At 43.3% G+C, this 24,740-nt stretch overlaps 1 protein-coding gene across 1 annotated transcript; it reads right to left on the bottom strand.

The window, feature by feature from the left end:
• Positions 1-579: 579 nt before the first annotated feature.
• Positions 580-24,476, bottom strand: scn4ba (sodium channel, voltage-gated, type IV, beta a). Its single transcript, XM_048981364.1, has 5 exons — positions 24,342-24,476; positions 8,316-8,479; positions 7,624-7,843; positions 7,153-7,282; positions 580-5,699 (listed from the first exon to the last, which is right to left on the bottom strand). Exons 1-5 carry the CDS (start codon positions 24,433-24,435, stop codon positions 5,606-5,608), a joined length of 702 nt encoding a protein of 233 aa, XP_048837321.1. The 5' UTR covers positions 24,436-24,476; the 3' UTR covers positions 580-5,605.
• Positions 24,477-24,740: the final 264 nt, after the last annotated feature.

Here is a 24,740-nt window from a genome sequence, read left to right as displayed (position 1 = left end):
GATTGAATAAGAGACGATAATTGTCATTGTTGGGACTAGGGGTTTTCCCATTGAAATGAATGGACAGTTCCCACAAAGATATGAAAATGAATGTGTGTAGAGTCCCTGTGTTCCGTCTTCATGTCAGTTGGCATCTCTAAAATTGCCCCATGTCGGTGTTTGACTGTTTCCGGGGGGGTGGTGATACCTTTAGTGTATTTTGCTGATCAGGGTTAACCGGTTGGCTGTACAATACATGGCTACATATAGACTATATTATGGCAGCGATAAGTAAGTAAGATCTGCCCACTGGGAACATTCCCAGACTTGCTGATGGCCAGTCCATGCCTGGTTTTCACCCTGCAATGGCATCCAATCCCAGGTGTTCCTTACTTACTGCCATGTGCTTTCTGGGATAAGCATCAATGCAATGCTGAATAAATGGCATCAAAAACACATTGGCGGGGGCCTGATTTTGAATAACTGACTTGTTTTGCTTTATTTTTGCCTGTGACTTTCACTGAGATGGTTGTAGCAGATGTGATATTAAGGCGTCATGGTATGGACACAAGTTACACACAGATCAGTCCAACAAGCAGCTTTTATCCAAAGTTTTATTCTTAATAGATACTTTTTTTTTTTTTTTTACAATCCAGATAAACTACTTTAGTGCATAGTCATGAGCAGATAGATGAAGGATATTGTAAGGAGGACAAGGTGGAATCGGTTGCACATTTGCTTTATTTTTGTTCTGAAACAAGCCATGAGGACAGAGGAACTGAGTGGGGCGACAAAGTGTCCCACGGAGAATTACAGCAGAGCCTGGGGTAAGGGGGGAGGGGGTCTCTGTCAAGGGCCCCACAGAGCTAGCTTTCCCCATTTTTTTTTGACCCACAAAGTACAGTAGCATTTCAAAATGGGGGGGGGGAAGAGTGAACGTCTGATGAAAACAGCTCAACCTCTAATGAAATGAGGATGTGCAGTAGAGGTCAAAGTCAAGACGTCTATGTAGATGTTCCCGCCTCATGTGGCTGAACGTGTGTGTGTGTGTGGATCTCGCCTGCGGACTCTCCCATCCTGCCCGCCATATCGCCGCCATTGTGTGGCGTGCCGTCAGACCGTCCCGAAAGCTCCTACCAAAGCCAGTGTGGGTTGCCCGTCAATGGGAAACTTTAGCCTCTCTCGCGGTGTCGGCCACGAGGGTCAGATCGTAACTGGATTGTAGATGGGCTACAGTTTGTCCAGCATTGGGGTACGGGAGGGACAGCTGGGCGAACGAGGGGGCAGCCTGTGAGGAGACTCGACGGCCATCTCTGCGCTGGAATGTGTCGAGCAGAGCAGACTTCACAAACTCATGGCGTGGCAGTGAGAGCAGGAGCCGCTCAGGCAGTGAGCCATGGATAGTCATTTAAAATTCAGGTAAAAACTGCAGTATTATCAGGATTTGTACTTTCGAATCACTTTTTCTTTTTTTAATCACGTGTTTGAAATTGAAAAAAATTTCCAAAGAGAACAACATACATTTTAGAATTTGCTAGTCATATTTTGTAAGTGAAAAACAGGCCTGGAAATTTAGACCCCGTTGGTCCCCTGCTTAAGTTCTGTTGAAGCCCAGCTTTTTAATATCGGTTATTAAGTTTATTATTAAGTTTCATGCTGCCTGAGCACATGCCTTTGTAGGGGCCCAGCTGCCATCTTGGAATCCTGGTTAGGTGAGAGCTGTATGTATGTTACTGTGGCGCAGGTTTGGGGGCGAGGGAGGGGAAGAGGCATGCAGTGAGTCCTCTGTGACACTATCACATGGTCCTCCCAGCCCTGTTACAGCCAGACCTAAGCAGTCAAGCCCAGAGACTGAGACTTCTTTAACTACACTTGACACAGTCATCTGAGATGGGAACGTTCAGGAAGAAATAAGTCAGGTTTTAGCCTTTGCTTGTGCTAAAGGTCTCAGTGACTCTCGCAGAGCAAAACCAAACAGGATGATTAAACAGAAAAACACAACAGGAGCTAGAGATTGTTCTCCCCCCCCCCACCTGTCAGTCTGCATTTACACTTGTATCAGGCTACCAATGAGCTTGTCAATATATATGAACTTAGAGAACTTACATCATATATCACCAAACGTATCGACTCGTCAGTCACAGTGACTGATGAACTTTTTCTGCACTTCTAATTCTCTGCCAGCAACTCAGGCAAGCACCCCTTTGACAAAAAGCTTCTGGCCTTGCTGGTTGTTCGTCCTGTGTGTTTTTCTGTGTGTACATGCGTCAGTGATCCACCACAAACATGGTACATGTGTCGCCACAGGTCTCTCCCTAGGCAGAGACCGGCAGCTGACAGGAAATAAAAAAAGGCACATTTCTTAGTGCCATTTTCTTACAACAAAATGAGAACAAAAGGTTAGCATGCCCTGACCAATAGGAACAGCTAAAAAAATAGTGCATTCGATAGACAAAGCGACTCCAGGCTTTAATTCCATGTCAAGATCAAGGATTGATGGCTGTCAGGGATGTACTGGGCACATGCATCATTAATGCTGGCTATTGCATTGCCTGATTTCTTAAAATAAGCACGATTACGTTTATTATTGCTAGCGATATTATTTTTCTCTAAGAATGAAAACTAAATTCCAAAAACAAGCACAGTGTGATAATAAAGTGTTAATTGAGTCATTAATGCAGGTCCTGTAGGAAGTGGAGAAGCAAACGTTCAGCCTGTAGGTGACTGAGTCACGAGTTATGCCGTCCAGCGCTTTGACTCCCCAAGTCATTACCCTACTCACTCCTCAGGCTGTAGCAGCTCCCCAATTCCCGCAGGAAAATTACGTGTTTTTTTCTTAAAAACACTTGCTGGCATGTGCTCATCAAGGTGGAAGGTGGCAATATTCATATTCTTTCAAAATATGGCTAATCACTGCACATCTTCCATTCCTGCCCCATGATGCATTGCATCTGTATCATTCTTTTAAAATGATAACGATATTCCGCACACTCAAACGTTGGTGAACCTCCCTTGTTAAAGTGCCAGAAGACGCTTTCCCTGCCACCGGCCCACCCCCTCTACCATGCAGTGGTGGGAGCAGGCATACTGTATGCATTTGCAATTCCAGCATTTGCATTTGCAGCTGAATGATTCAAAGTGACATTCAGTGACAGTTGTTCTGCAGTTAATGCACAAAAGCAATGTGAAGAGGTATATTAGCAACGTTAAATGGCAACATTAGATTAAAGAGGTACTGATGCATCATTCGTTGATATATAACCTTTAGAATTACAATATACTTGAGAAAACTTTAGTGTAAAGGAACTCCGAATATACTATAATAATACTGATTTTTATCACTGTTTGGCAATATAACTGATTACATTTGTTTCTAAAATGTATTGTCGTTGCACTTGGGCCGGACTCTAGTGCCCACCATTGCACTTTAGCAATACCTCACAGTGCCCTCTGCTGGTGACCTTTGGTTGACCTATGCACTTTGGATTCTGCAGCAGAATAATTCTACATTTTAGGTTCTACAGACCTTGGCACTGAACTAAAGGACTAGATGAAACAATTCTGTACATTATATATCTCTGGATTGTGCCTGTCGCCTAACAATATTACTGTGTGTTATCTTTCATTTATGGTGTTTACCTTGTGGTCTTTGTTGCTTAGAGTAAGTTCCAGACCCTACACCCAACTGACAACCTATTGAAGGCAAGTGGTTGGAGGGTGGATGGATGGATGGATGGGTGGGTGGGTGGGTAGATGGATGGATGGATGGATGGATGGATGAATACCTTAATGATATTACCTGGGTTACACTGTGCATAACCTAGTTACACTGAGTTCCAGTGAACTTGTGCTAGTACAACTGAGACACAAGTTTGTGCATTCGAAAGTTGGCCTCGAATGAATTCCCTGCCATTGTTTTCAACCTTCCTTCTTCGTACACAAAACTTCTATGACATCCGGAATATGACCAGGCATGCACTTTCTAACTTTGTAAGAGAATTCGCCTGACTTACCAGAGGTCTTACAACACTTTACAACGAGCAAGATGACAAAGATGAACTTCTATTCTGGAGTAAGACTATGGTAACAGAACGCGTCACATAAGCAGTATATGGATCGCAGTGCTTATTTTAGTCACTCATTAGCGAGGGCCAAGGACACAGAGGAAGGTGAGGTGGGGCTGTGGTGGACACCAAAGTGGGCTTTGGCAATGGTGCTTAGCAGAAAATTTCTGACCCATGGAAACACTTGGCCCTGCCGTGTTCTCCATCGCCCAGATTTTCAGCTGACCTTGCGCCATTGGAGTTTGAACCACCTTGAAGTTCAAATTGGTGACACAAGGGGAAAACAAAGCGAAGAATATTGAAAAATAAATAAGCAGTATTTCCTGCGTTGAGCATTATGTATATAAAATATTTTCACATGCCAAAAAAATGCATCAGCTAATTGTTAGAAGCAGCATTGTAATAGTTCATTCATTTTCTACGAGGGATCGGTTTTTAGGGATTGTCTCTTTTTTAATATTTTTTTTTATTTTGCTTTTTAAAGGTGTTTTATTATTTTTTTGTTAGTGTTTTTATATTTCTTGTTTTTTTGTAGCAGGTTATGTCCTCGCTTAAAGCAGAGGAGGCTACTAGCTTTAACAGGCACCTGTGTTTCATCTAAAGCAAAGTGAATTGAACCAGAACTGGAATGGATCCGGATCCACACTCCAATGACTGCTCAGCATCTCACATTCATTCTGCGAATCGGTTTACCTCAGTGCTAACATGCTACTCCGCTAAATCGACCTGTCAGCAGAACTGCAATTTTAGAATATCTTATATAGTTGTATACAGTCAAGTATTGCATTGAATTATCCACAGTGTGTTGATTCGTCGTCGTGTCTAAAATTAAATCCAGTGCCGTGTCGTGTCTAAGAAAGTTCTCCTGTTCTTCTGTCTTGGATTAACATCTGAACCATGTATATTGTTTCAGAATTTAAAATCCCCTTCACAAAAAACAGTATTGATCATGGTGTGAAGCTTACGGCAGAATCTTACAACTGTAAAACCAGGAAACCAAGCCTGGAATTTGCTTTTTGTGCTGTAGTATTTATATGGCACTTAGCAGCGTGGCAGTGTGTGATTTACTGTTAATTTCAATGCAAAGCCGGACTGAACACAACTATATTGGGCCACAGATCATCAGTTACTCTCTGAATGTGGATACCATTTTACGGAGGGTATCCAGCTTACTGCCTTACAGGCAGTCTGAAGAGTTGGCTTTCGTGAGCGTGTTCTGTCGTATTCACACTGGGACAATCTGGATTGACTTCAGTTTTGAGTGCAGTCTTCACCTTGGGTAGTCATGGGGGTGCGCAGATCCAGCCCAGAGAGATTACAGGGTACATCTCATGTTCCCCATTCTCAAGCAAAATTTAAAATATATATGTATATATTTGTGATATACTTATATATAATAAGTTTTCGGTAGTTAACGAAAAACAGTCCTTTTTTGTAATATTCTTTCTATGTACCTATTTAACACATATATATATATTTTTTGCCTGTATACATATATACATGTATAAATATATATATATATATATAGATATATAGATATATAGATACAAACAGACATGTTTTCAAGCCTTTGGTGTAGCCTTGTTCTCGGCTTTGGCTCCAGAGATGCCGTTCTCCGTGTTGTCAATCCCTGAAGAACTCACAAGGCACTCTTTACTGTTGGGGAAAATAGAGGGATGTGAGAGACTGATAGCCAAGTGTAGTCAAGGACAGGACCTCACAAAATGTTTGGCACAAAGTTATGGCACAAAGTTAGCGTTAGGGCTAGGGTTACCATAGGTGATTTTGCTGGGCGTGCAATTACACCCCCTACTGGTCAGATGAAAATGTATGTGAAAATATTAAGTTCAATAAAGAAGAAATTACAGCCTCCCCTCTAGATTCACCTATCCGACATTTGCGGTTTCATTTATGCGTGAACAAGATCGAAGAAACTTGCAGACGACACATAAGTCACAAATATGTAAATGTACTATACTGATAGGCCATTATAGGAAATGACAAAGTAATTACACATGCAGTGTGTACAGTGCAGTACTGTTTGTTTAGACATTGGTAATAAATAGGCTGTTTACGTTATTGTTCAGGGTAGCAGAATGTTACGGGTTGAGGTTGAAGGGCCCAAACACTATTCATGAATTTTCACATTCACTTGGATCTTCCGCCCCTGACCTTCGTGAATGTGAAGGGGTGACTGTATATTGTGAATTTATAGGGAAATAAAGCTTGTGTTAGTCATATAAATGTGTAATAATAACTTATTGTAAATGTATTTAGTTTTTTTTTCCTTCAAATTTGTTTATCTGGATGAATGACTGGTCGAGCTCTTTCACTTCACAGCCCCCGGGAGAAAAGCCTAGAATCTCCTTTCAGGGTTACTGTTATAAAATGTCTGTTGCGTAAGTCAAATTATTTCATCCTTCAAGTACAGTTGCTTATTGAAATGATTTTTTTATATATATATAAAAATTTAGAGGGAGGGGCGGCATGGTGGTACAGTGGTTAGCACTGTTGCCTCACACCTCTGGGACCCGGGTTCGAGTCTCCGCCTGGGGAGTTTCCTGTGTGTGGTTTGCATGTTCTCCCCATGTCGTCATGGGGTTTCCTCCGGGTACTCCGGTTTCCCCCCACAGTCCAAAAACATGCTGAGGCTAATTGGAGTTGCTAAATTGCCTGTAGGAATGAATGTGTGAGTGAATGGTGTGTGAGTGAATGCCCTGCGATGGGCTGGCCCCCCATCCTGGGTTGTTCCCTGCCTCGTGCCCATTGCTTCCGGGATAGGCTCCGGACCCCCCGCAACCCAGTAGGATAAGCGGTTTGGGAAATGGATGGATGGAATTTAGAGGGATATTTAAAAAATCCCTTTAACTTGTCCTTATAGGAAATGTGCAACACTGAGAAACTCTACACCAGTGTATTTAGTTATATCCTGACTGTTCTCCCTAATACAGGTTTTTGTTTGAAGTTGCTACATTACAGTACTACCTGTAACCTTGCTCTACATTTCTACATTGATTAGATGTACCGTGGTATTTCTTGTATGCCCTTTCTATATAGTCCTCTTTGTACCCCTCTGCACCTCCCCCAACCCTTCATTGATGTCACTCACTTCTTCTCCTGGACCTTGCGCATGACGAGTTGAATGACGGCCCTCAACACCATTATGAGAATGATCAAGCCAATAATACCTCCTACTACGGAGGAAATGATGACTGTCAGGGTGTTGTCCACCACCTTCACTGCAAAAGAAAAGAGACCATTGGTTGATATTAAAGTGCTTTCTTCAGTACTTTAGTTTAAGCAGCCTTTATATAATACTGTAGCCCAGGGGTCTCCAACTCCGGTCCTGGTGAGCTACCGTCCAGTAGGTTTTCTATCCTACCTGGCTTCTGATGAGCTACACCTGCTCTCAGGCAAATACCAGGAACAGGTGTGGCTTGTCAGAAGACACTGAAAGGACTGAAAATCTACTGGATAGTAGCTCTCCAGGACCGGAGTTGGAGACCCCTGCTGTATCCCATTGCGTGAACACCTGGGCTCCCAGTGTTTTTTTACAGGGTAACCCAAGTAACAGACTTACGCTCGTCCACCACAATAAGCGTGAAGATGGCACTGTGGTTGCGATTCTTTTCCTTAGGGTTGCGAGCGAAACATGTGTACTCTCCTTCATCGCTGAAGGTGATGTTCCACAGTAGGATGGAGATGTTGTTGTGTTTGCTGGATCCCACGTACTCTACCCGCTCGTGATAGACCCGCACGTTTGGGTCCACACCTTCGATGGGGATGACTGCCTCACACAGCTAGAAGTTTTGGATGGGATGGGAATTGAGGAACAGCACTGAATGAATTAAGGTAGTATACGTCAGTACAAAATTGTACAAGATCTATATGGCAGAGAAGGTAAGTAAAGAACAATCAAAACTAATGGCCTTAATACACAGTCTCCAGATTTCAGATCCATAGAATTTGAATGGGATGAGCTGGACAGATGGGAGACCAAGGAGATGGCAGATTTCTAGCGTTTGTGAAGTAGGGTTTTTGAAGGCAAATTGTGGTATTTCTGAGGAATCCAAGATTCCTCAGGTATGTTCTCAGACGTGTTAAAGTAGTAACATTAAAAAGTTCTTACTCAGACTCAAAATATATATAGTCTGTGTAGTTTATTCTCTGCCAGAATTGAAGCTCACTTGAGATCCAGTGAAAATTTCTCTGAACATTTATCATAATACTTGGCATCTGTTAGTCATTATGAAGCCAGACGGTATTGGTCACCTTCAGCATGGTCCCGTTGTCGTTGTATTGCCAGTTGAAGTAGAGGTTCTTGATGCCAATGCAGCTGCTGTAGGTGCAGGGTAGAAGGACAGTGCTGCCATTCATAGCCTCGACATAATGTACCTTACCCACAGATACCTCCAGTGCCTGTGAATACCACACCCCTGGAAGAGCAGAGGGAAAGAAGTCATAAAGGTCAAACAGGACACTTGGATTGAGGTAGGAAATGCAAAGAGGGGGCCTGAATGATCATGATAATGAGCTGGAGTCATACCTGCATAGAGTGCCTGAATTTTAATAGTGGTCTTATGTTAAGGGTTGTAATGGTCAAATTAAGCTTTATGAACCATTTGCTGTATTTTCTGACACCACTAGATGGTGCTCTCTGTCCAAAAAAGGGATCAAAGTATCCCCCAAAGCAAACCAAGAGCACCATCTAGTGGGGTCAGAAAATACCGCAAATGGTTCATGAAACAACAACAACAAATTTATTTTTGTATAGCGCATTATCACAACATTACATTGTCTCAAAGCGCTTTACAGCATCTGCACCCAAAGCCCCCAGTGAGCAAGCCAAAGGCGACAGCGGCAAGGAAAAACTCCCAAGAAGGAAGAAACCTTGGGAGGGACCAGACTCAAAGGGGGAGCCCATCCTCCAGGGGCCGGCAGGGATAGTCAAATAAGAGTCAAGTCACATTGTCCCAATCATAAGATTCGGGAAATAACTGGAAAGCAGGGAAGATGACAAGCCAATGCCGAGTCTTCTTCCAATCGCCAGGCAACTAGAGGTGAGGCAGCGGGTCAGACATGGAAGATGACACAGGCAGAATGGCGAGCTGGATGCAACATCATTTGGCCATCACTGGTTAAGTGGCCTAAGATTTCTTAGCCATGCCCCTGTTTCCCTGTGATTGGTTGTTTCATTGCTGAGTTAATCTGAAAGAATCGCATTCTGCTTCCATGGCAGGGTAGTCTGTTCAGTGAGAGAGACACAGACGCACTGACACCAGAGCCCCTTGAGCATGGAAATGTGGCCATTCATGGCTCTACTCAAGACGGGAGAGTACAACAGCAGGTGAGATCAAAATGGGGTGTTTTTATTTTTCCATCCGTGCCACCTCTGAGCCACTGGTATTTATAGCCATTACACCGGCATCATCTCTGTTTTTAAACCCTCTGGTTCCTCATCAGTAATTCATGCCTTGGACTGCTGCTTTTTGAGGAGTGAACAGGAACTAAGCAGTAGCATCATTACAGCCATCAGGGTCAGAATCAGATTGGATGCCCTTCCCTCCATGCTCAATGAATCAGTTCAACTGTAGTTCATCCACAAGTGGCTAGAGGAGAGCAGGTCATATCCCCTAGCTAAACTGCCCATCCTTTACGAAATAAACACCTAAGCCTCTTTGCCAATGTAATATATATAACTTAATCCCAACTGTTCAGCTTTTAAGGGAAAATGCAGGGTTTTGTGGCATTTGGGTACGAGAAATGCTGACAGGTGGCAGGAGCGCAGATGTATTAGTACGAATTACTTCTGTCAAAAACGGGGAGGCCAGCCGGAATAGTCTCCATGAGACCAAAATGTGGGAACAGGTCAGGAATGACCAAATTTTACCAACCAGTCTCATTCATAGATGTTGCATTTATTCAATTCTCTTCTGGCCATCATATATTAAGAATAGGATGAACTTTATTGATCCCAGGTGGAAATGCACATACAGCCGTGAGAGATCAGAGCACAGATGAACATGTGTGTACTATGCAAAATGTATATGTGTTTCTGTGTGTGTGTATTTGTTTTTTTTTCCAATATTTTTTCTTTGATGTGTTTTTCTGCAGAACTAGACACATACGCATGTCGGAAACATACTGTACGGTCAGTCTGGAAGCCAGTCGCAGGGAGCCAGTGATTCCTCACCATTTCAAGGTTTTAGCTTCTTATCAGCTCCCACAATCCAGAAACTCCACCACTGGCTAAATTACTGTTTACATAAATATATGGCGGATATGCAGAAGAGAACGACTCTGAGATATTTCCTGCAGACAAATACAGTGTCAGAAAAATACCCGCTGCTCTTCTCATGGCATCTTTCTTCCAGGCTTTGATTTTCTCTCTTTACCCGAATGTCCATACAGGGAAGATCTCTTGCCTAACAATTAATTTTTATTTACTGCAAATGCAAATTAAAATTCCCATAAGAATATTTTATTGCTATTTAGTTGTTTTAGTGTATGAGATTTAAATGGGGTTAGAAGATTTACTCACTGATGTATTGGATACAGTAGGTCTTAACTTTAAACTTAACATTAGACTTGTAAAGAATTCATAATATCTTATAATTTGGACCAATTAAATACATATGTTCAATGTTATTAATAAGCAGGCACATTTTTATAAACCTTTTTTGTGTGTAGCATGGGATAGTTGTTTCATTCACACTTTTATTCAAATTTTCATTCTAGGAATGTTTACCGAATATTACAATTAAGGTATGGAAACATTCAAAGTGTCCAGTTTTCCTGATGTTCACAGAATGTTATCCCACAAGTAAACTACTTATACAACTAAGCCTAATAATATAAAAGTAAAGGAGGGACCTAGTGGGTAACACACAGGGTCCAGGCTGGGCAGCATGTTTGCAGTACAGTTATTGTGCTGAGATTGACAGGACCTTTACTAAAATGTAAAATGTAGAAATAACGTTCCATTGATGTTGCAGTAAAAACGTTTTCTGCCAACTTTATGAAGACCTTCACATAACATTGGCTAAAGTTCTGGTAATTTTCCCTGTCAGCTGGGTATTATCTTTGAAATCCCTTCTGTTTCAAATGTCAAATTTATTTTAAATATCGGTTACCTCATCCATCCATCCATTTTCCAAACCGCTTATCCTACTGGGTCGCGGGGGGTCCAGAGCCTATCCCGGAGGCAATGGGCACGAGGCAGGGAACAACCCAGGACGGGGGGCCAGCCCATCGCAGGGCACGCTCACACACCATTCACTCACACATGCACACCTACGGGCAATTTAGTAGCTCCAATTAGCCTCATCATGTTTTTGGACTGTGGGGGGAAACCCCACGACAACATGGGGAGAACATGCAAACTCCACACACATGTGACCCAGGCGGAGACTCGAACCCGAGTCCCAGAGGTGTGAGGCAACAGTGCTAACCACTGCACCACCATGCTGCCCCGGTTACCTCATCATGTATTAAAATATTTGTCCAGTTGTCCAAGTCTCAGGAACAGAGCGTTACATGAGAGTTAAACCACTAGAACTTGATCCGGTAAATATTGTTTTGTTTTGTTTATTTGTGATCGAATTCCTTGACAAGGTGAATGTTACTTCCAGAAGTTTCTCTATAGAAGGTATGCACATGACGTCACAGTAGACGGATGTCACTGTGGTTACACCTGTCACTACAAGATCTGAGTCAACCGTGGATTTGAGTTGCCAGTAACATAATACATTTTCCATTCTTGATGTAATAGAAGCCAGTAATATAATGACTTACTAATAATACAATTTGTGAATGAAAGACATATTGGTTAAGATGTAACATCTCTATTCATATTCCACATTCAATAATCAATTGTAGGAATGATGTCAGCCTGGATCTCACCCCAAGGTGGCACAAGGCAACCGGCAATGGGTGCTCCGGACAGGATGTTAGACCACATGAGATCACACAAACACATTCATAAAACCTTTGGCAATTTAGGCCTGCAAATTCACATAACCACATGTATTTTGATTATGGCAGGAAAACAGACTCCTTGGGGGAAAAGTACACAAAACAGGAACAATGTACTAACTCCACACACACACACACGTGTGTACATGCTTACATTTCTATCCATATCTTTGCATGGACTGTCCATTCATTTCTATAGGCAAAACTCGACTCAACCAAGCAAAATACAATTTTTAGTTTTTTCATAGCAGAGACAGATATTTCTAAAATTAAGTTTCCCCTTGTGGAGACCGAAAAAATAGTCCCCTAAATATCAAAATTATAGGTTTTTTTTCCCATTATGGGGACATTTGGTCTCCACAATGTAATATACACATCACAAACACACACACAATATCAAACCACAGCATTTTAGGAATAAAATCTAAAAAATCGCGTTGTAACTGTAATCTAGGAATAATTGGTAGAACTGACACATCAATAAAACCGGCAGACGGAAAGGTGGAAAAAGTCAAGCATTCACAATTCTGAATACTGCAGATAATCAGTTAATCAGATCTACTGATTCACCTGCCCCTAACAGTTGGTTTCAAAATGTCGGTCCTGCGATGGCTGGTTTGGATGAGTCTGCATTACAACATACACTCACTGCAGTAAGTCATTGGCTGGGGTGGGGGGAGATTGGGGGGGGGTATGGAAGAATGGCATACTGCTTAATACTCCATCATCATAAAGTAGTGAGCTTCACATGGTAGCAAACAGAATGGGCGTGCATAAGACGGAATGTTAATTAATCTTCATGGACCCGTGTCGCTGTGAAGCTGTCGGCGCGCAGCACCCATGCATGTCAGTGCAAGTTCCTGCGCATCTCTGCAGTCAGAGCTGCCGTCGAGACTCTAAGGGGGAGTATTCCCTTCTCCGCAGCAACGCTCTGCTCGATCCTGCAAAATCGCAATAGAAACTGCTGCGCCTTCGCTTTTCGACCCACCGCCACCTCAGTCGCATTAACAGCAGAACTAGGTGACGCCGGCCATCGCAACAAAGACGCCATTGGTGGGGTGACATATCCATTTTTCTGCATTTCAGAAGCTGAATTCGAATGCAACACGAACAATTTGGCAATTACGGCATGTGTCTAAGAGCACACATCAAAGTGTGCCGAACGGCAAATCAATTTGCAGCTCAGAGATAGCGATGGCTCATTAACAGGGGCAATTAGCAAATTAGGACCGGCCCAGCCTCCCTCATTTAAAAAAAAAAAACCTCCAGTAAGCACAGAGTGAATTGGCCTGAATTTTAAGCTCAGCCACGGCACATTTTGGCTCCTTTTTCCCTCTGTTTCCTACTTCTTCTCTTCCACTCCATCTCCCTTAATATTTTTGTTTCTCTCTCTCATTTTTCCTCATGCGATGCTCTCCTTGCGTGGCAATCCGTGAACACTTTAGTCAAGGTTACCCCCAAATAAATCTATCCTGCACAGTGTGTTTTTGCCGCACCCCCCAGTGCGGATTGTCTCAGTCCATGTGTCCCGATTCAGTTTTTAATTTTAATCTGGGCAAGGTGGAATAGGGAGACGCTTAGTCTCATGCTGGGGGTGGTGCAGTGATTGGCGCTATTGCCTTGCACCACTGTAACTGGGGTTTGATTCTCCGCCTTTGCATGTGTGGTGTTTGTGTGTTCTCCCTCTCTTCTCTAGGTACTCTGGTCCCCCCCTTCTAAAAAAATGGTTAGTTATTTACCGCCCTGTGATGGGTTGGCACCCAATTTTGTAGCTTACCAGGATAGGCTCCGGATTGCTGTGACCCTGAATAGGACAAGCAGATATAGAAAATGGATGGAGATGGAGGGATGACCACTCAGGACCAAAAGGTAAGATGAGATGGGGGGGTGGTTCATGCATCCATCTCCATCTGTTTATCCTGATCAGGGTTGCTGGGGGGAGGGGGCAACAGCCTGGGGGGTTTACTGAATACACATACACACAAACCCTCACTACAGTGACATTAATTAATCAAACTGCATGTCTTTGGACTGCAAGAAGAACTCAAAAACCCCTTTAACAAAAAACTGCCTTCAAAACTGAGACTGTGAGCGGGATTCAAACACCCAACCCTGGGTTCTGGGGGGGGTGGCAGCAGTGTTCAAAGTTACCCCAAGTTACGCCAAGAGGATAGTAGTAACAGCGAAAACATTAAGAAACAGGAAGGTTATACATGAAGTTGTCAGCTTGGAGGGAGTACGATAACGAATTCCTAAGTAGGGACACACACCGCAACAGCAACGCTCTGTTAGCATGCGTGCTAATGCGCTACCGCAGCGTTAGCTGTTGCTGGATGTATAGAATGTGGCCTCAGTGAGCTCAGAAATTTCTGCTGATCCAATCATCTCCATCTAAAAAGGAGTCGGCAACTGAATGCAGACCCCCGGAGAACAACTGCTAAAGCGAGATAAAAAATCCAGAGTTCCGGAAGTGTGCAGGAAGTGTAGCGTGTCATAATAATCACCAGCATTAATCACGCTCACAAATAATGCTGACAACATAATGCAGCCATATTTTTTTTCCAATTCTGATATTTAAGTTGTGATGGCGATTTTATTAGGTACAGGATGGTCCTCAAAACATCATGTGGGTATAACTAGATACACTCAGCACCCAAATAAGACCAAGGGGCCCAGTTTCAGTTTGGTTAAGCATTAGAACAGATGCAGGAAGTAAAGTGATTTAAAATGTGGTACGATTCTTGGTGCCAGAAGTGTTGGCGCTCAGCATCTGAGAATCAGCCACCCTTCTGGGATTCTCACACACTGCAATGCCTAGGATTTTCAGAGAAGGACAAACAAATTAGCTGTGTGTTAAAAAAGTGTATGAGTTCGGTAATGATAGAACTCAGAGGTAAACGCCAGACTCGTTAACGCTAACAAGGACATAACAGGAAGTGCAAATATAACAGTTCAGCACAACAAGTGGTGCACAGAGTGGAGCCCATGACTGCACGACTTGTCCGCCTGCCTGGTACTAGCTAATGGGCCTAATAAAGTGTACTGCTGAGTGTATTTTTCTAAGAAATAATGTAATTTTCTTTATGTTTATTTAACGGGACATAATTTATTAAAAGCCACATTTATGCATTCAGGGGCAATTTATCAATTTAATTAAATATACTGAATTACTTTGTTTTAAACCTTGACTTCAAGCCTGTTATTTTTTGTAAAAAATGTATAACTTATGTAAGTTGGTTAATATAAATATTGTTAACCAATCAGAATGTCCCAAGCATGGTGAGTCTGGCTTGAATTCTCTCTCTACTGTGTGTCTGTGTGTATGTGTGTGTGTGTGTGTGTGTGTGTGTGCGTGTGTGTGTGTGTGTGTGTGTGTGTGAGTGTGTGTGTGTGTGTGAGTGTACATGATCTCTTTCTGTCATGTGAGTTTCCTCTGCTTGCTCCAGTTTTTCTCCTGCAGATCAAAAACATGCATTCCAGAGAAGCAGAACCTGCAAACTGCCAGTGGGGCATGTGCTCCGGGTGATGGACTAGCAGTCTGTACTGGGTGTGCCTCTGCCTTATGCCCTAAGCTGAGTGTGACCGGCTCTCAGGCTCCCCACCGAGGATAAGTGGATATGTGACGGATAGATGAAATCAGCTAAAGTAATAATGGATGATAATGATAATTGCAAAAAGGCCCAGTACTGATAAAAACGGAGACATCTACATGATACAAGCCATTTCCACCACTTTATATTAATTTTGTGGTAACACTTTACTTGACAGGGCACAAATAACATAGTTTTATACTATTACTTATGTATTAATTAACCACAAACTAAGTCTTAGTTACATGCTGGTCTCATGTTAATTCATCATTAATGAATCGTGACGCATGGTTTATCTCAAGCTTTTTCTGCAGTTACTTTTTAAGTAAAAAGTAAAAGTTACTTTTTTTTTGTTAATATATCTGTTACTTCCTTAAAACTTTGTGAACTACTGAAGGAACAACTAAGAACCTATGGGAGGAAGAAGTAAAGCACAACAAGAAATACTGATGTCATATTTGCTCATCATTAATGAATCTTGTTTTTCTCTCAAGCAGCAACTCCTTTGCACTATTTGCTCATGATTTATACTTCAGTAGTAATTGCGTAATTACTAAGTATTTGTGCCCCATCAAGTAAAGTATTACCAATTTTGCTTTAAAAACTTAAGCTCCATGCTATTAATAGTTACCAATAAAGTAATGAAAATTACTTTCTGTGTATGTGTCTGTTTATCGGGAAATCCGGAAGCCGAAATATGTTTCAAAGTATGGCGTTATAATGCATGTCACGAACTTCGCAATATACAGATTAGATTGTAGAAATGCTCTGCAGAATATTCTAAATAGAATGTAAACAAATTTGAAAGGGCTTTTAAATTAAAATTTGGAATTAAAAATACAATCTTATTAATCGGACTGGCAAGATTTTCCCCTATTCAATGTGTCAACAGTTAGGAAATTATAACTATTTTTGCTTAAAAAACAAGCTTTAGCTGGCTGTGACTTCTAATGCACTGAACACACTGTAACAGAAACTCTAAACCTCATTTCTGTAACACTGGTAGTGAGCTAAAAGCACTCAAGCCTGACGTTAAACTGTCATAGGTTTAGTAAAGCAGTGGTTGTAAAGAATGCAGTAAGTCATCACTGATACGAACCTGAGATTGAGACAAGACCCTAAACAGGCAGACTTCACACTTGCTACAGTCTTACGGGAAACAGGAAGTAGTATAGAGGAGCCACCGCTTAAGTTGGAGCTTAGCATATTACAACATTCAATAGCACCACAAAAAAGGATGATTATTACTAGACAGACAACACATTTGCGGTATTTGGAAGCGGTGCCTTTTGGTGCTGAGGCTTGCTCGCTGTCATTATAATGTCAGAATCTTATTTGCTTCAGCCAGAACGTGCTGCCAAAAATTCCAGTGTCCGTATCTTTATAATTATCCCAAAGTAGCTGGATTTGAAAGGGAGCGAGTTGCCGGTTTGCTTCAGCCGCTTATGGAGGACAGTAATGTCACCACTGCCCGCTCTCCCCGGGAGGTGCACATACACAGCCCCCCCACAGACACGGCCTCCCTCCCTGCCCACAGCCAGGAGCTCTGCAGTGCTCGGCTTTTCCTTTTTTTCTCTTTCACCTCCTCCCTCTCTCTTCCCATTCACAATGCGGCACGGAGATGCGGCAGTAACGTGCCGGCAGTCGCTCCCTCGCTCACACACCCAAATCTCTGTGCCACCTCCCCACTGCTACCAGATTATGGAGTGATTCGTACATCCCTGAGTGAGGGGGAGGAAGGTAGGGTGGAAGGGCATTCTTTTTCATCTTTATTTATTTTTTGTTTTTTCTATTTTGGTTGTTTCCTTTCTCTTTTTTTTTTCTAGCTGCCCCACAATCTGCCCCGTTCAGTGGTTTGCCCCCCTCCCCCCCCCCACCATGCATCTTGACCCCCTCCCTCCCTCCCGAATCTCGCTGAACAGGGTGTGTTTAACTGCAGATGAAACGGTTTACCGCTCGCCAGGTCCTTGTTCGTCCAAGGGCATCCGCGAGCAGCTAAACCCATCACCACTAAGAGCGGACCTGGCTTCCCCTGGGGGGGGGGGATGTTAAGCTTTTTTCAGTCTTAATTAAAGACCCCATGCGATTACAAAAGCAGAGGCTCGTTTAAAGTATGGCCTCATCCTCTCAGTCTCTGCTTTTGTAGTGCGGATAAGACGGAACGCCATCTCAGAGCTCAAAATTATTTTGCTATATAACTATTTATTGCCTGTCTCTGGATTTGGCTAAAGCCTTTTAAAATTAGTTTTTTTTTTCCAAAGCTACATGACTTTGTGTTCTATAGCCTTACTCTGTGAGGCAATATATGTACAAAAATTCATACTTTAAATGCCTTCATTGCTGGCTACGAGAAATATGGACTAAACAGTATTGCTAACGGTTCCCCTGCCTCTCAAACCAGTCTATCCAGTCCTACCGGGATTTACTGCTGATAAACTCTCTCCATGAGGTAATAAAGGAAATCTATACCGTTTGAACATATAGAAGGTGGGGTTGAGCTGCTGATATGACGAGGTAACTGCTAAGATTTAGAGCAAGTCCAAGAGAGGTTGCAACTTCAGAAGTCAAATCTGAAATGCTTTGTGTTTCACAGCCACAGCACGTCTCATACTGAAAACGGCCTGTAGATCTCGCTCTCCTTCTGTACCCCTTCACCCCTTCTACACCGCCTCTTTCTCCATATCTCTGCCTTCTCCTGCTGCCATTTTCCCCGTTTCTCCTCCGTCGTCTGCTTCTGTCGTTCACCTGCTCTTGGATGTGCTTCCCAAGCCCCGCCCTCTTTGCACCAGCTGCCAGTCAAGCTCCTCCTTCTCCTCCCTGTCCACTCCTCCTCCAAGCCGTCACAAAACCTATAGGTAGTGAATAATTACCCCCCCCCCCCAGCCCCCCCTTCCTCATGGGACAGAAGTGCTGACAGCAGGACTTCCTGTCCAGCTCACGCATCTCTTCAAAGCCTCCACAGACTGAGACCTTGAGGAAGCGATTTCATTGGGCGGAGCCTTTTAATGGTTCGTCTAAAAACAACAAGACACCGCAACGGTCCGTCACCCTGCATCTATGTCCTCGGTTTTTCCCACAATGCACCTGGCCTATGACTAGAAAGCTGCAACCCCGGATCTCCTGATTTCTGAAAGCACGGTATTACTTACAGTAACGCCGCAAATGACCAAAATGCACCAGAGCATTCCAGCACATGCCCATCTGAGTCAGCCTAAATGAAATTAGTGCGTGTCACGCAAAAACCGGAATAACGCTCACGTACAAACAACCATGATTCCATTACAGAATGACTGATAAAATGTACGAATATGCTTTATTTGTAATTAGATACCAGTTCTGTACATTGTATACTGTCAGAAAAAAAGTTAGATTTGTATCTTTGAGGGTAGCATTACTTGTCACTGGGACTGCACCCTCAAGGATCCAGCTGTAGGTACATGTACCATTCAGTCTAATTTAAGGTACAGAAATGGACCTTGAGGAACATTTCCGTACCATTGGGGGTATATTAATGTTGTCTGTACCTTGGGGAACAAAACTATACCAGGGCTGTACCCTTTTATCTGACAGCATAGTGGATTGAATCCATCCCAGCAAAGGTCTGGCTTAGGTGGAAGATGGGTAATCGCCCAAATGCACTTTCAATAAGATAACGAGGACCAATTAATTCTGTCCCCCATTAATATGTAATGCAAGCATGCTGGATTATGATATTTGCTTTAAAGTACAATAGGTAGGGAAATTCTAGTGAAATAAAAGCATTTATTAAGCTAAGATAGTTGTAACATTTTATATTTACTATAGTTTCTTTCTAGGTTTTCTATGTTTATTTTATTCAATAAATAATGAGATAACAATGCCACCCTGGGAGCCAGAATTATTGTATTATTCAGTTAATAGTATGGAAATTATATTGTAGAGTCTAAGTGGTTGTGTAAATAAAGGAAGAGCTATTGAAACAACTGGCTACGTTTCAGTGCAGTGTTTCCCAATCCAGTCCTTGGGAGCCCTAGACCGTCCACGTTTTTCGTCACTCCTAGCTCCCTACCAGAGTGTCCACATTTTTCCTCTCTCCTGGGAGCTGAGAGGGAGCAAAAACATATACTGCTTGCGGTCCCCAAGGACCGAATTGAGAAACACTGTATCAAATGTCGACTAGGCAGAAGGAAAAATGATTGTTTAGAGAGAGAACCTCCTCTACAATCTGATTGGTTATCTCTCTGAACCAATGATTTTTCATTCTGCCCTCAAAGCATACAGTATGTGTTTAAGTAAAACTCCCACAAGAGAAGTAAGCAGTCAACAAATGAACCCCTGAATTGTGTAACCCCCACCTCCCCCAGACTCCACTCATACGTTGCAGGGATCATCCAGTACCGAAACGTTTACACCCCCTCATAACATGCCGCGTTGCTACTGTGCTGCTGCATAATTTATATAGAATCGCTGGCATAATACAGAAATTGAATATGACAATTCTAACTCTGATGTCCGAATCATAACCCTAAGATGCAGCTCAACCCAAGTTCACGTAGGCCAGCTCAAGCTGGGGATGTGCTGTAGTCCATACAAACACACCACGGTCAGTGTACACATCAACAGCGATGATATAGTCTTTCCGAACTGTCTTCAAATCCTGTGGGACTTTTTCTGTGCTTGAATTTCGTTTGCCAGTGGCCTGAAAAGGACTCTGTCATTTCACCGGGAATAAACAGCTCTACCACAAAAGCCCACACTACCCATAATCCTCCTGCCTTTGGTTCTTTAATAGGAGTTCGCCAGGGGGCTGCCTCCACAATACCTGTCTGAAGCAAATGTTCAAGATGTTCAGGTATTATTGCTGTTGTTGAGTTGACATAGCCTTCATCAGATTGTTCAGTGTAGGATTCTATAGCATCTCGCGGGTTTGCACTAGGTTCTATCGTTTCATCGTTTAATTTCTCTGAAGGACCCTAAGGTTGTGCGCCATTGATGCAATCAGGAGATGTTTGAAAGCTGCGAAGGTCGCAAAATTAAAGAATGATGGTTTGAGTGGAGGTTTGTTCATCGAGTCCACAATTCACTGTGTGTGAGGTACGACCAGAAAAGTAGCTTTTACATAGTCTGTCACTTTCATTTAAGTGGTTTTTCATTCAAGCAACCGCTTGGGCAGTACAATAACATATGAACTTTCTCCCTCTAAGGCTGATTCTGTTCATTTTTCTCTTTCGCTCTCATTAAGATAGATGGGGGGTGCGGAGGGTGTTAGGGAGTTGTGAGGAGATTCAAACGAGTATAACCTGAGCGTCTCTCACCAACGCTAGCAGCTCGGAGCTAATCTTGGGTTAAGCGCTGCATTACAGGCAGAGGGGGACACAGAGTATCCTACAGGGGCAGAGGTGGACAGGCTGTTGATCAGGGAGCCATGCAGGCTGGGAAAACTCGGGAAACAGGGAATGTAGGAAAGAAACATTATTACCCCATACAAGAAACTATTGCTATATAGCTCTCTGACTGATGGATGCTAATGTAGCTTTATTTTCTAATATCTAAGATGTAATATACTGCATCAGAGATGAATAATCATTCACACGGATGATACAGTGAACTGGAAATGGTAAGAGTGTCACACTTTCACAGATTAGCATCTTTGCCTGAATCACACAACAAGGTGGCGATGCCTCTATGACCCCATATTTTGAATATATTATCGTCTAGCATATCGGGCCGCTAAAATATTCAGTTTGACGCCATCACTGCACCATAACACTGCAGATGCACTGTGACGAGTGGGCTTAAGGGCAAGCCTCGCCACCCAGCAGACAAAGGGCAGCGTTTCTGAATGCATCCCTGCCCCCCAACCCACACACACACACACACCCACACCTGAATCACTTAGCAAAGAGCTGGAGCTTGAGATCAGGCCCATCGTGGATGTTAAGTGAGGAATTGACCCAGCCGTACATCCCGGCCCCAGTGTTCCAGCCCTTATCCGCAGGTTTCTGCTTTTCTGATTGGGCGTTCCCAGCGATGACTCGAAGGTACGGGAGACGTTCTACTCTGATGGCTGTGCTAGTCTGCTGGGCTTTGGAGATGCCTTAAACCAAAATTAATAAAATGCCGAAAACCAAAATTAATAAAAGAGAGACCTGGAAAACTGCGTAAGATGGCAGTGTATCCATGGGAACTCTTATGCTCCTTGGATCATTTCGTCCCAGGTATTAGTAGGTTATACTGACAAATAGCAAGAGCCAGGCCCATTAACAATTATTACACATTTATTATATACACAATTTTTCAACTGGAATCAGCTCTATTGCTGAGGTTCTGGTAGCAGCTCTGACCACCAACATCACTTTTTAATAAGCTAGATCAGGGATTTGGTCTGTAGTGGTTAATAATCATCCTGTTTACGCAGCACCATCAAGATTCAAGTGCCCCTCTTCTGAAGGGCATGAAATATTAAACTCTCACCCCCTCCCCCTTTCTACTTATGGGGTCGCACATTACTGGTCCAAGGTCTCTAGCCCTGGTTTGTGTCCATCTGAGGGTGACAAATTTGAGAAACACTGGGACTCCCCCCACCAAAAATTCACTCCACAAATATTATTGTGAATGTGCCCCCAGTATCATACCTTTGTTGATAATCAGAGCCCATTGTTCTCTGTATTCATACTTTACATTTGATGTATACATAATTACGTAAAGGCACGTGTTTTTTGTGTATACATAATTATTTATATGCTCCGCAATGGATTAGGTGTCCCTGCCTTAAGCGGCGTGCTTCCTGGGATTGGCTGTAGGCTTTCAGTGCTGGATATGCAGTTATAGAACAGGGATGGACAGATAACTATGCATGTTGATGTTCATTATGTACGGAGAAAGATGTGGAAGGCTTACTTATATGGCTCGTCTCTCAAAGGAGCAGCCTGACTCTGATTACAAGGCTAGCAGCCTGGAATAACTTTTGGCACAAACTGCGTAACGAACAAGAGCCAATCATCTAAAAGTTTACATATCACGGTTTTATTTGTCCGGGGTTCCCTCAAAATAGTCCCTTCAAAAATGTCATTTGGTTTTATGCCTTTGTTTACTAGTAATGAAGTCCAGCCACACTTTGCCTTGACAGTGGCGTCACCAAGCTGCTGTTTCCTCACTAATCAGATGTTTATGCCACAATGCCTCTGCGCATCCACTGGTCTGCTGGGGGGGGGGGGGGGGGCAGTCTTTGCAGGTCACTGGCTCCATTTCTATTTTACACAGACTGCAGAAACAAACCTTTCATGCCGTCCTTTCCAGAGGGAGCATGTTTCTCTGCTTTTTTAGAAAGTTTATTCATACCACTGTTTTGGACACCGTACGCTTTGGGAGCATCGTAAGCTGACTTTAATGATGACATTCGTAGCGCACCACTGCAGCACTCAGACTCAGGCAAAGAACCCCCCCCCGGGCTGGGACAGGGCTGCAAAATGTCCCAACCGCGATATGGGACTGTTCTGTGTTCATCAAAGCAGAAAGTCCTACATTACCTCTTTAACCTTCTGGCCTGCTGAAATGAGGATCATTCACAGTAAATCATTTGTGCTTCGTCTAATGTGGGTGATTATTATGCAAAGTATCTAGTTATTTATTACTAATTAATACTGCTATGTAAAAAAAATGTATTACATAATTAATTGTATTATTATTTTTGATATCTAACTTATCAAGCAGTTGTTTTTGTTGAAAGCTGGGGTTTGAAACGCTTCTGTCGAAACGTTATGTCTAGCAAGTGAGGTCTGGAAGAATGAATGCCAATGCAGCATGGAACACTAGTAAAGTAACCTATTTAACTTTACTGACCAAGTACAAACACAGCCCACCATCTTGCAAATATCATCAGAATCCAAACTGCATACAGCATCGTGTCAGAAAAAAGATGCCAGCATCTGTACTCTGAGATGTTAGGCTAGAATGCGAACGCCTCTAAGCTGCACCATTTTATTTTTTTGCCTCTTCCAATCGGAAAAACCTCTCTGTACATTTGCTACATCATGCCCCACTGACATGCGATAAAGGAAGTATAGAAACAGAAGGACCAGAATCTTCAGCGGTGTCGCATGATATGGGTCTGGGTGTTGCCAGTCTAGTTGTGAGTAACTTTCTATCCAGTCGAATTCTCCTGGCTGGCAGAAAGTGCCAGGAGACAAAGTGTCACATCGGCCTCCCCCTCATCACGCCCTCTGAGATACACAACACTTGACTGCGTCCTCAACACCTTTCCTATATATAAATGTCCAATGGCAGCCACTACAGCCCTGAAAAATGGACTCCAGAGGCAGAGAAATACCTAGTTGCAAATCGGGAGGACAGCCTCAATGTGCCTTATAACTTATGTTTATTTAGATTTTTATTTAGTATAATGTTCTTTCCAGCAGTGTTGGAAAGAACATTACGTGCAAGTGCAAAATCTCTCCTGCATCTGCCCAGGCCGTGCACTGCGAAATAGGCAGGAAGCCATCAGAAAACCAGCAGAGGGACTGCATCAGGGTTTCCCAGTCTGCCGACCTGCCAAAAAAACATCCCCATGCAACAAGTAGTTAAAGGTGCGACCCAGCCCATCTCTCTCGCCGGTTTGTGCAAGGTAGGCAAAAAGCTGGAGTGACTTTGGCTGCTGCCCCAGAGTCAAACAAGTGAGGCGCCGAACGGCAGCGGAGGGCAAAGCGAGGAGCAAGGGATGAAGGCGAAGGCTACCGAGAATCTCCTGCGTACTCACCGACGAAGAGAGCGAGCAGCAGGCTGGCGGGAAACGTGCCTCCGAGCCGGGCGAACCGGCACAGGGCTGAAGCGCTGCTCTTCCGGGAATCCATATTGGAACGTGTAGAGTTTTCAGTCTGCCCCAGCGGCTCTGAAACTCTTCCTGGGGATGTTTCGGGGATCGGGCAGGGTGAAGAGTTGGCGTTAGCGAGTGGGATGAAAAAAGAAACCAAACAAACGCTCCCTTGAGGGTTGCTCTTGCCGCTGCTGGATACTTGGAGGAAAAGGGCGAGGAAAAGGAGGAGTGAGGAGCAGACTATGCCGGTAGAAGAGGAGTTCTGTGAAGACCTCAGCCAAAAGTGAATGGTTAAAATAAATGCAGGTGAAGGAGAGCAGGGAACCTGTTCGAGGGGCTTTG

Source organism: Brienomyrus brachyistius, chromosome 17 (assembly GCF_023856365.1).
Source record: "Brienomyrus brachyistius isolate T26 chromosome 17, BBRACH_0.4, whole genome shotgun sequence".
Taxonomy (NCBI): domain Eukaryota; kingdom Metazoa; phylum Chordata; class Actinopteri; order Osteoglossiformes; family Mormyridae; genus Brienomyrus; species Brienomyrus brachyistius.
Note: the sequence above shows the minus strand (reverse complement) of the source record. Positions and strands in the feature narration are given on the sequence as shown.

Bases quoted from the DNA above. Each gene is read 5' to 3' on its own strand.
- scn4ba (XM_048981364.1), bottom strand. From the start codon at position 24,435: ATGGATTCCCGGAAGAGCAGCGCTTCAGCCCTGTGCCGGTTCGCCCGG. The intron at 7,844-8,315 runs GTGACCAATACC...CAAAACTTCTAG, and splicing joins ACAACGGGACCATGCTGAAG to CTGTGTGAGGCAGTCATCCC. The intron at 5,700-7,152 runs GTGAGTGACATC...TTTCCCCAACAG, and splicing joins CGCAAGGTCCAGGAGAAGAA to TAAAGAGTGCCTTGTGAGTT.